This window comes from Prunus persica, chromosome G3, assembly GCF_000346465.2.
Source record: "Prunus persica cultivar Lovell chromosome G3, Prunus_persica_NCBIv2, whole genome shotgun sequence".
In the NCBI taxonomy this organism is placed as follows: domain Eukaryota; kingdom Viridiplantae; phylum Streptophyta; class Magnoliopsida; order Rosales; family Rosaceae; genus Prunus; species Prunus persica.
This window is the reverse complement of record NC_034011.1, coordinates 6444672-6456905: the sequence shown is the minus strand read 5'-3', so window position 1 is coordinate 6456905 and position 12234 is coordinate 6444672. Positions and strand designations below refer to the sequence as shown.

At 36.7% G+C, this 12234-nt stretch overlaps 1 protein-coding gene across 1 annotated transcript; it reads left to right on the top strand.

The window, feature by feature from the left end:
* LOC18783898 (protein LURP-one-related 5) lies at positions 8466-9968 on the top strand. Its single transcript, XM_007215912.2, has 2 exons — positions 8466-9036; positions 9265-9968. Exons 1-2 carry the CDS (start codon positions 8575-8577, stop codon positions 9655-9657), a joined length of 855 nt encoding a protein of 284 aa, XP_007215974.2. The 5' UTR covers positions 8466-8574; the 3' UTR covers positions 9658-9968.

Genomic DNA, 12234 nt, shown 5'->3' with positions numbered 1-12234 from the left:
ATTAGATGCCTCCTCTAGGCGCAAGGGCATGTGCTCACTACTCGTGAGAGTGAACATCATTTCGTTCCACATACCATTCAAGTCGTTAGTAAGCAGGATCATCACCAACTAGTTTATCAGACGGGAGCCCCTGGTGTCACGGATTCCACCTGGTACTCCTCTCCCAAAGGGTACAATACCAGTCTCCAGGTGTGATTCCCCCACCCCCCGCCCCCCCCCCCCCCCCCGGCCAAGTAAACCCAGACAACCACTAAGCCCACCCAACCCAGTCATTTGGCCCTTCACTAACCACCATCCACTTTTGGTCTTTGGTGGTGGGATTAGACAGGCAGTGGGTGAGGTTCCTGGCATATCAAGGTTTGGATTGGCTGTTGGTTTGGGATAGCAGGTTGGGACATGGAGAAGGCTGGATATAGGGGGGGTTATTTTTTTGGACGAAGGATGTGGGGGGTTTGGTGCAATGGTGGAGGTGGTGATTTTTTTTATTTATTTAAAATTTATAAATTTAAAATTAAAATTTTTTTTTATGGTTTATAATTTGAAATTTTTTTTTAATGTATTTTTTATTTAATCCATGTGGCGTCATTTTTGCTCACCACTTTAACTCAAGGTGTATCCTCACCACCCTTTCCAAAAGGTGACACATGTCCATGAATTTAACTATAGTTAACTCTTTATTTTTTATTTGTTTGATGACATTATTATGAGAGAGAAACGATGATTTAATAAGATTTTTCCTAATTTAGCCTTATTCTATTAATTAACCCAACGAACTTTCCACTTTTCTTGATTAATTTAATTTAAAAATAAATCAAAACAATGAAAACTGAAAAGGCATACGTTACTAGAAGTCCCTTGAATTGAGAATTTCTAGTTTCTTGATTATCCACAATTTGGGTGCTTATATGTGAACTCTGCTCAATAGACTTCTTTTCTTTGTTCAAGCAAAAGATAGGTATCGTCTATGTATTGTTTTTTTTTTTTTTCAATTATAAATTTGCTTTGTTTTATTTAGTTTTCTGAGTATCAAGGCCAAATTCGAATTTAACAATTCATGTCCTTCGTTAAGATTGGGATGCCAACAGATTCATGGGAAGTGGAAGACTGTTAATTTTTATTTATTTAAGTAATGACTGTTCTGCTGTTGTTAATTATTCGGGTTGTTATTAGCTTAATTGGTAATTAATATAAAAGTGGAAAGTTTGTTGAGTTAATTAATAGAATAATGGTAAATCGGGAAAAATCTTATTAAAGCATTGTTTCTCTCTCATAATAATGTCATCAAACATAATAAAAAGTAAAAATTAACTATAGTTAAACTCATGGACATGTGTCACCTTTTGGGAAGGGTGGTGAGGGTACATCTTAGGTTAAAGTGGTGAGCAAAAATGCTCCCATTATTGGATATGTGGGATCCATATATGTGCCACATCATCAATTTAACAGACTTTTTGACGGAATCTAACGACAAAGACTATTTGTGAGGACACTTATTAACCTTAAGGACCATAAATGACAACAAAAAAAAAAATACATAAAGAACGCAATATGATAGTTTCACAAACCTCATAGAGGTTTTGTGATAATAAGCCTTATTAGAATGCAATTGCTCTAACCTTTCACAAAGTAAATGAGTATAAAAACAGAGGTATTTTAAAATACCTCATTTGGACCATAGTTGTTTTGGGATGAACACTGATCATCATCATCATCACATCACCATCATCTTCAATACCAGCCTTCGAACCTTAGACCTTTAGGTTTCATGCAAGCGCACTTAACCACAAGGCTATGAAGAAGGTCGGTGCCAATTTTGCAAAACAAATGCATTATAAGTTGTTGTTCACATTTCAGCCATTTGGATACGGGCCAAGCTACATGACTTTCACTGTAATATGCTAGTGGTCCATTATCTCCCTTATTTTTTGTCATTTGGGCTGCACACAGTCTACACAAAATACACACTGCCCGGGCGATAAGTGATGATATTGTTATCCCTATTTTTGAATTTAGTCCGATAAATGATGCATTTGTTTTTAATTAATAAATATATAATATAATACAATACAATATAACAATTAAAAAGTTACCCTAAACTTTGTAAAGCTTTATTTAGACAAACTGAACCAAACAAAATTTTCAAAGACAGAAGGTTTTCCCTATTTGTTTTCGTTTTGTTATAATTTTCCCCCAATCATCACAGATGGTTGTGTCTCGGCATTAGATCTCCGCCTGCACTTCGGCGTCGGATTTCCACAACCATCCTTTTGACGGCTTCTTTATGTTTGGAATAAGTCGCAGAAACTCTTTGGGTTCTCTATGTAGTTTTCATCGAAATTTCATACAAGCGATTGGGAATGGTATTTCCATACCCAATTCCTAACCAGCCCATTCCCATCACTAATGACCACCAATTTCATTTTCAATTATTTTCGTTTGTAAAACTAAAGATACTATATCTCTAGTAATTCCAACACAAGACAAGCCAATGCAAATGATAATTTCATGGAGTGAATCTCTTTAAAATAAGTGGTGAAGTATTACTTTTTAGGAATAGTAAATCAAATAAATAGGCATAACTTATTGGTTTCAATCATATTATTCAATTTTAGACTTGTATATAACCGCGTTGATTCTCCATAGGAACATCTACTGAATTCTTGGATGACATATATTGTTGAGTCACATGTCCTCTTAACTCCTTACTAATTGTCAACAACTCCATCTCTAGGTCCAATACAAAGTTGGGTTAGGCCTTGTGAACCTCCAGCTCCATGTGGTATTTTATCTCAAAAGATACATGGTTGAGTTAACCGCAACTTTTTTGATATGTTTATATTTATATTTATATAAGTAATATTAGAGGAGGAAGAAATCGATTTTAGGACCAATGGTGTATGGGTAAATGCTCTTTACTACTTGAGCTACAAGCTCCTTACTAACTGCAACTTAATATACCAATTTATAACCAGTACTTATAATTGTATTTAATTCACAAATCCTAAAAATATAAAAAATGGATCAAATCACAATTCATTAAACATTTAAGTCCCACCACAAATCATCAAAGAATGCAGAATGGCAGAGGAGAAGATTAGAAGGAATGATGTTAGCATTCCCCTTACATTATCTTTTAGAAGATTAAAGAACATTATTTTATAGATAGAAAGAGACGCACAATCATTCTAGATTTGGTAAAAACCCTAAACCATACATGAAAGGAAGAACATTTGGTATTGGAATTTGGATAGGGAAAGAAGATTGTTGGGTTTCAAAAAAAATTTAGGGATATATAGAAGATTATATATATATATTTCGCCAAGATAGAGGAATTTCTCTTTCAATGTATACAAATAAAAATAAATAACAAAAGCCTCTATTGTTTTATTTGAATGCAATTGGTCTAACCTTTCACCAAGTAAATGAGTATAAAAACAGAGGTATTTTAAAATACCTCATTTGGACCAAAGTTCTTTTGGGATCATCACTGAGAATTCTATAGTGAGGGCCATCACTAGGAGCATCATATCATTACCAGCCTTCGAACCCGAGACCTTGCGGTTTCATGCAAGCGCATTTATCCACAAGGCTAGGAAGAAGGTCGGTGCCATTTCTGCAAAACAAATGAACTTATAAATTTGTGCACAGTTCGGCCATTTGGATATGGGCCAAGCTACATGACCTTCAATCAATGCAATCTGTTAGTGGTTCATTATCTCTCCTATTTTTTGTCATCTGGGCTACAAACACTGTCTACACATTGCTTGCTTCTGCTGTTTGGTTGGAAATTTACATACATATTGCTTGCTCTCTTTCTTCTTTGATGTGTTCTGGCCATCTATTGACGCATTTATATGCACATTTTTACTATCCAACCATGGTTACAATTAACATAATCAAATTTGCTAAATCATCACCATAACAATCCATATACGTTTTAAATAGCAGAGAGTTTGTAACTTATAAGTCCCTAATGACTTTCTAAATGACATACAAACTTTTAATATATTTCTTTTAACAACCAATGATATTCAATATACCTTCCTTACACAATCAAGGACTATTTACATTCAAATTTGTTCATGTGAAAAGTTAAAGTACAACTTACAACCCATAACATCATGGATACGAAATATGAATTGGCATGAAACCATATTTTGGCAATTTCAATTCAAATTTTGGGCCTAAAATGTTGTTTATTTATGAAAAAATGATCAAATTGAAGTCAGCCCAAGCCGAAACCAAACCAACTTATCAATGAAACGATTTAGTTAGTTGGTTATTTACACCTTTGACTCGGTTTTGATTTTGATTTTGTACAAATCGACTATTGTGGTTTGTTGCTCGATTTGGACTCGAAACCAAATCAACCTAAATCGAGCCAAAACTTTTTAATTTCCATGATAACATATTCCAAGTATTTCGATGATATATGTCAGGTTCATTTTATTTCAATCAATAGAATTTGTAAATGAGTGAAACAACAAAAGGACTCTCAAAATTAAGAATGCAATTGACATTTGGGTTAAACTTATCAAATAGTAAATAGGAAAAATGCAAATCCAGGTGTATTTAAAAACAGAGGTATTTTAGAATACCTCATAATTTGGAATTTAAGATAATCAACCACCAATATCACCACCACCATAAACCACCACCGCCTTAATCGACCCCTTGACCTTGTGTGGGATCGTACAAGCACTTAACCACAAGAGTAAAGGCAAAGGCAGTGCTTGTTCTCAACACACGAATCCACTTATAGCATATAAAGCCACCCCCTCCCGTGTCCACGTCGACGAACTCCTATTCTCACTCCTCGCATTTCAGGTTAGTAAATATGCCATAAAATGAAGTGATCGCATAAAATATGAATAGAGAATATTTTTTCTTTTCTTTTATATAATGGAGATTTAGAGAGAAATCGAACATATCGATTTGAATGCAGGAGTAAATACTTTTAATCGCTTAAACTACGAGTCATGATTGAATAAATAGAGAATTTTACATGTGGAACTACAACAGTTGTTGCCGACAGAATCTTGGTTTTATTCTCTCTTGTTCGAGTGTTAAAAAGGTGACCACAATTTTGTGAACTGGTGGTCGGTCGACCACGGTTTTGACTATGAGACTGGTTGCACCTAGTGATAATAATACCCTTTTGAGTAAAGTAAAAAAGATGCAACAGGCAAAGCCCCTTCAAGGTGTTGGTGGGTTTAGGTGGAAACAACTCAACTAGGGCCCATGGTAGTTGAGCAGTGCTTATGAATTCGATTCCCATATGCCTTATTTCGCACCGGCAGCGAAGACAAGATCAGATCAGATCACAACTTTGGCAAAAGGGATGTGACAATCGAATTTAACTTTTCAACCTTAAAGCGTGTTTCACTTAGTAGTAGCCTGCACAATGAAAGGGCCCAACTCATCCCCATTTCATTTTTTAGATGAACAAAAATAAAACCATGAAGAAATGCAAACCAATCTTGGACAAAAACCAATAAAGCCAAAAATAAAAATATATATCAACTCATGTTAGATTGAAATATAATAAGGGATCCGTTTAGGATTGCTTACGTAGGAAGTACTTAAAGGAGTAACCGACGTGAAGCTCTTTTGTGACCCAAAAATACTTATAAGTTTTGTTGCCAAACATTGTTATAAAGCACTTTTAACCGTTTCAAAAGCAATTCCAAACATGCACTTCGCTTTTAACAACTGAGAAAAAGGTGGTGTGTAGAAAGACTCATAAAAGAACAAAGGAATAAAATTTCAAAACTTTCAGTTTCTATTGATGCCAAATCCATCAAGATTAGACTGGCGGGCATAAAGCATTATGATAAATGCATTACCATATAAATATTTTGAAAGTTTATCTGGAGTAGGTTAAAAGGTACCGATATGCTTATACTTTAAAAAAGTTGTAACATCGTTATCTTCTTGTTTCATATTGTTGGTGACATCAAGGTTGCGGGGATAGATTGATCCATAAACTCCATCCATATAACTGAAGGGCTTTCCCAAAATCCAATGCCAAAAGTGGCATTGTCCCACGAGAGCAACGCGTCTTTTCTTTCTTTGTTTATATGCTTTGTTCATGTTTAGCGACGTACCCATGATTTTAAATTGGAATGAGCTAAACGTTTAGTCGAGCTGCTAAAGAAGTGGGATGAGACACCTACACATACTTTTTATTTGGGTTATTTGTTGTAATGGTCCTTTAATTATATTCGAAATTATATTTTGATCACTAAACTTAAATATTAGTTGTAAAGGTCACTCAATTGGGTATTATATTGTATCATTAGTCTCTACCGTCAAATTTGTGACTTTTTCTGTTTAAAATGATGACGTGACAAGCATCACTTAGATTATTGATGGGCAAATGTGACTTTTTAGTTAGGATTATTTGTAGTAATGATCTCTAAATTATACTTGGAGTTACATTTTGGTCACTAAACTCCAAAAAATAGTTATAGAGGTCACTCAATTGGGTATTGTGTTGCACCATTAGTCCCTACTGTTAGAGAGACTTGACATTAGGGACTAATGATGCAACACAACACCCAAATTGAGTGACCTTTGCAACTATTTGAGTTAAGTGACCAAAATGTAACTACGAGTATAGTTAAGGGATCATTGCTACAAATAGTGCCCTTTTATTTTTATTTTGCTCTCTTATCACCCTAGCCATATCTTGGGAGATAATTTTGTATATAATGAGATATCATTGTTTTTTATCTCTAATCAATTATATCTAATTATGCGTGATAATTTTTCCCATTATAGAATGTGATTAATTGAAGATACTAAAAATTTTATTCCGTGACATACAAGTTGATCTCATATTTGAAAGGCATGCCTAATCATGTTGGGTGCATCAGTTTTGGGTGAATTTATGTGGCAGATAAATTTTAGTTAACTCTATTTAATTTTTCAATCATTTGTTCCATATATTATCCCTTAAAAAAAAAAATCCAAGCTTCTCACTCGGTTTGCCGACCACCAGAGATGAAGGAAGTACATGCCAGGGTGCAGGCACATGCCTCCTCTCACATTTTGTTATATCCAAAAAAAGAGGTTCTCCTTTTTGAGGTGCTTCCTCTTTTCATTTCTAACAACCCACTCCTAAGCTAAATATAGCCCGTCTCATTTGAAAATTCTCAGGGCATCACTGACTCTCCATTGTCGCATGATTGCCGTCAATGACACACTATTGCTGCTGCGCAAGACCACGGCAGGGGCTGTCGTAAATTCCATGAATAAGAACCACGGGTGATTCACTCAGACACAACTTCTCTTCCATATAAACTTTAGCTAATTCACTCAGACACAACTTCTCTTCAATCTTCCTCTCCCCTTGAAGAGAAGGGGTCGTCGGAGTCAAGAAATAAGCAACATCTTCATGGAAATATGTCAAGGTAATTGGGATAGGTCAATAAACATATTCCTTTCACTCCCCCTCCCCCCCTCTCAAGGGGGGAGAAGAGCACTTAAATTTTAAGAAGAACACAAGCACAGGTCCCTAGATCGAACTAGGCTCTGATACCATGCTAAAATATTAAAACTATGAGAGAATATTTGTTTGTGGGAATTTTCTGTGTGTTCTTCTCCTTGTAGGAGGTCATATTTATAATACAACGAAACCTGAATAGGCAAGTAAATAATAAATTCCTAAATCTATTTGCAGTAGGAAATCAGAAATTAAAGTAAATCAATTACAATTATAATAGGAATTCTTGGTGTGTAAGGAAAGTAAGTCAATATCCACAAGTCACGCCAACAAATTAAACTTGAGTACACATGCGGAAGAAAAAACAAAAAGGTGAAAAATATTAAAATGTAATAACTGAAAGTTGAAGACGCAGTTTGAATTACTCTTTTTGGAAAATATTCATCATTGGTAATTCTCCTTTTTAAACTTGAAGGTAAAAATCACACTGATTTTTCTGGTTTGACTGGACAATTGTCGAAACGCTTGCATCAGCAAACAAAATGTTTATGGTCATCCTTCTCCTTTCCTTATGACACGCACAAAACGCACAACGAAATGTCAGCAACTCGAGTGGCGGGCAATACTGTCAGTCTGCAGTCTCACATATCCCAAGTCCCAACAGGCAAACTCGCCCGAGTTAAACCCAGTCAACTCAGTTACGCTAAAAGTAGCTGAGTCATACGTATTCGAGTCTCTCCCATCTCATTCATCCAACTGTCCAGTATAGGTATATTTATAGCCTTCCATTCCATACATTTTAACATTCATGAGATATTGATAGTGTGTTTGAGAAAATTTCCGAATAAGGTCTAGTTTAGTGAAAAATAATCTTTATTTGTGATATCATATTCAAATTTTCATTACACATTGATAATGTGTGTGAGAAAATTCCCCTCCTCGCCTTAACTTTAGCAAAAACAAACTGATAATAAAAAAAAGAAATCAAACTTAAGATTTCGGATAAAGCGATAAATAGCCTTCCATATTCTTGGAGAGAAAAACAGTGACCACACCAACCAAACCCCAGTGACCAACTGGCCATGCACTCATACCCATTCCAATAGGCCCATGGCCATAATTAATTAATGCAAATTAACGCACATCTCAAAAAAAAAACCAAAAGCTCCGAGTTCTCACCGTGTCCCTTTCACTTCAACGCATATCTCAGTCTTCCCTTCACTTCAACGCCATCAATATTTCTTTCTTCCACAGCGTCCATATTTATTTCCCCGCTCTCAGATTCAGATCAACAATCTCAAAGACCCCCCGAAAAAAAAAAGAAAAGAGAGAGAGAGAGAGCTCTTCATTTACTGTTTGATAAAATGAAAGAGGGGTTGCTTGAGAATTCTAGGTTCGTATTTGATCAAGAGACCCTCCTCACCGTTTGCAAAACCTGCCTCTTCTTCCCCGGCGATGGCTTCACTGTCTACGACTGCAAGGGCCAACTCGTCTTCCGAGTCGACTCGTACGGCCCCGACCCGCGCGACAGAAGCGAAGTCGTCCTCATGGACGCCCACGGCCGCTGCCTCCTCACCGTACGCCGCAAGGTAAAGAAAAAAAGAGTATTTCACTGAGTCAACTCAGCGAGTTTACAGATTTCGTTTCTGCGCCCTGCGCACGTGCACTGGAAAGCGTTTTGCTTTCCATTTCCAGTAATGGGTTTTAAATAATTTCCATTTTCGGCTGCTTATTTGAATGCCCTGTCCATTGAAACGATTTTCGAACACTCGGTGAGTTAACCCGGAATCTAATGCGTGCTTTATGTTGATTAACAGAGGCCGAGTCTGCATCAACGGTGGGAAGGGTTTGAGGGGGAGAGAACGGACGGCCAGAAGCCCATCTTCAGCGTGCGAAGGTCGTCCATAATCGGACGGTCCAGCATGACCGTGGAGGTGTACGGAGACCCAGGCGAGGAGTACCAGATCGAGGGCTCATTTGCGCAGAGATGCTGCACGATCTTCAATGCGGAGAAGGAATCAGTGGCTGAGATTCGACGCAAAGTGGATGCTTCCACCCACGTGGTGCTTGGGAAGGACGTTTTCTCTCTCTGCATCAAGCCCGGGTTTGATGGGGCCTTTGCGATGGGATTGGTGCTCGTCCTTGATCAGATCAACGGTGATGATTATGGGGATGATGGTATTGAGATGGACCCCACCGCAGAGGGTTAGAAAGGGGTAGCGACTGCAAAGTGTGGCTGGCTCGGTTTGATTTGGAATGTGTCGGGGGGTTTTTGGACTGGTTTGACAGCTGAACATTGGGAGTGTTTGGCGGACTGGGGACCTCTTGGATTGGGCGTAGATCTTTCTTGTATTTTCTTGTACTTTGATAATTTTAAAAAAAATGAGATTATGTATAAATTTATGTCATCTCACTTGTTTTTTTTTCCTTAGAAGATAAAGAGAAATAGAAGAAAAATGTATACCTTTCTCAAAAAATCATGTGGGGTTATGAATGAGGACTTGAAGAATTGTTAGGTTGACTCAACTAATTTTAAATAAGAGAACGTGAATAATTAAAAATTAATAACAATAGAGTCAGCATGCATCATAAGGCCTCGTTAAAACTTTTTTTGGATAAAACTATATGGAATAAAATATCGGGATAAAAAAGAAGGATTTTGAGTTTGAGTTGCCGCATTTAGGGGGTTGTATCCAATTCAAACTTTTAGTGACTTTTATAGAGTTTAAAAGTCTGGAAGTATTCAATTTAGACTTTTAAAGAGTATTTAAGAGTATTTAAACTCTTTTAGACTTTTATAGAGTTTCAGTTGCCGCATTTAGTATCAGACAGTAAAGAAATTAGCCAATAAACCCAATTTATTCAATTGTCCCAAAAATTCAACACATCTTCTAATTTAATTGGGCATTAAAGAAATAATGAATTACCTATCAATCTAATTCAATTTTTCTCTCATTTTTTGGTCTGCCAATTCATATTTGAGTTTTGTATTGGTGAAAAGTCTGTAATTTCAAGTCATATACGATTATCTGTAGTTTTAACAAGGGAGGAGGAGTTGGCTGCGCTCTCCATGCTTTCGCGTTAGCAAAACTAATGAAATTTGATCGTGTGTCTTTTGAAATTGACTCTAAGGTTTTGTGTGATGGGATCTAAGGGGGCTGTTGGCAATAGAATCTGGACAATCTATCCCCTCATTCAGGAGATTAGGAAGGTCTCGTATGCTTTCCCCCATATCGAATGGAACTGGATCCCCCGCAAAAGGAATTGAGTTGCCCACGTCGCAACATCGAAAGGTGCAAGAGTGGTGGAACTGGAAAGTTGAGTCAACTGACCACCTCCGTCTCTGATGTGTGTCCTTGTTTCTGATGGGCTTCCATGCCCCACTATTAATTAGTTCAATTTTGTTTGGGTTAGGAGCTGTGTTCGAGGCTTGTGTTTGAGTTCTAGCTGTTTCTTTATCCAACTCTGTTTGTATTCCTTTGCTCTTGTCTCTATATTGCCCCTTCCCGTTTGAGTTGTTCAATGACATCATTTCGACCCCGAAAAAAAATAAAAAAAGTTCAACAAGGGAGAGAGGGAAAGAAGCGGATCTGGTGTTAGGCTAAAGAATTAGGTGCAAAAGGTGATGTTTAGTTTAATACAATTATGCTGATGTGGACTGATAAAAAATCATTAGATTAATTTAATGGTTATTTTTTTTTTAATAAATGTGTGTAAATACGTTGACGCTAAATATAGAAGTTCGGAATTCAAGAAAGAGTACCATACATGCTAACAAATCAGTGCGTAAAATCAGACTAGAACAATCAGCAAAAATACAATCCAAGACTAGAAAATTCGTAAACTTTGAATCGGCTGAATGCCACCCAATAAGTTTTGTTTTGTTTCGACTTTTCTAACAAATTTTCTAAATTTTCCAGATTTAGTTTTGTTTGCAGGTAGATAACTTGTAACCTGGGTTGTATGACTTGCAACTCTAAGATGAAACTGGCCACCCAATAAGTTGAATATATTTCCAAAAGTCAATACCATATATCATTGAATGTGAACCACAAAATTGATAGGATTGTTTGACGGTTCAATTATGAAGGCTGATTTGAAAATGGTAATTGAGGGCAAATAACGGACGATAAAAGCAAGAAAAGTTTGAAGGACTCGGGCATAATGAATAATTTTTTAAAGACTTAAGTACTACAGTGCCCTTTAAAACATTGGTCAATTCCTATTTAATTCTCTCAAAGTTAATGTGACCCATTTTGTCCCCTCAATCAAGATTTCATGTATCACTTAACCACTTTCCGTCAACGCTATCCCAAGTTCCGTTAAAATGATGATGTAGCAGGGGTATATTGGTCAATTCAACTGAGCTGGGATTTTCCCACCAAGTTGAGGTTGTGACATGTACTTGTGGACCCCACCTATAACAACTAAGAAGATAAAACTATCGTTGGGCCTGTTGATGTGGATTTGTGGACCCCATCTCTAACAAAACAACCACTATCGATAAGGAATCTCTAAAAACTCAAAATTGAAAAAAAGAAATCAGCTTGGGGGGGAAAATTGAGATTTAGGGATTTTAGATCTAGGGTTTGAGCACACGATCGAGAGAAGGAGAGTGCTGTGAGTTGGTTTCGAAATCTTGAAGGCAAGAAGAAGCGACGCGACTCAACGATGATGCCCGTTTGGCGAGAAGCAAGAGAAGCGCACCCTATGTAGGGTAAGTGATTCTTCTAAAAAGGGACCTGTTTTCTGAAAAGGAATCTTGTCCTGTTATGTGGAAAAGAATC

What these genes read in the sequence shown, in the direction of transcription:
- LOC18783898 (XM_007215912.2), top strand. Translation starts at nt 8,575, where the DNA reads ATGCAAATTAACGCACATCTCAAAAAAAAAACCAAAAGCTCCGAGTTC. An exon ending in TCCTCACCGTACGCCGCAAG is followed by an intron (nt 9,037 to 9,264) that starts GTAAAGAAAAAA and finishes GTTGATTAACAG; the next exon opens with AGGCCGAGTCTGCATCAACG.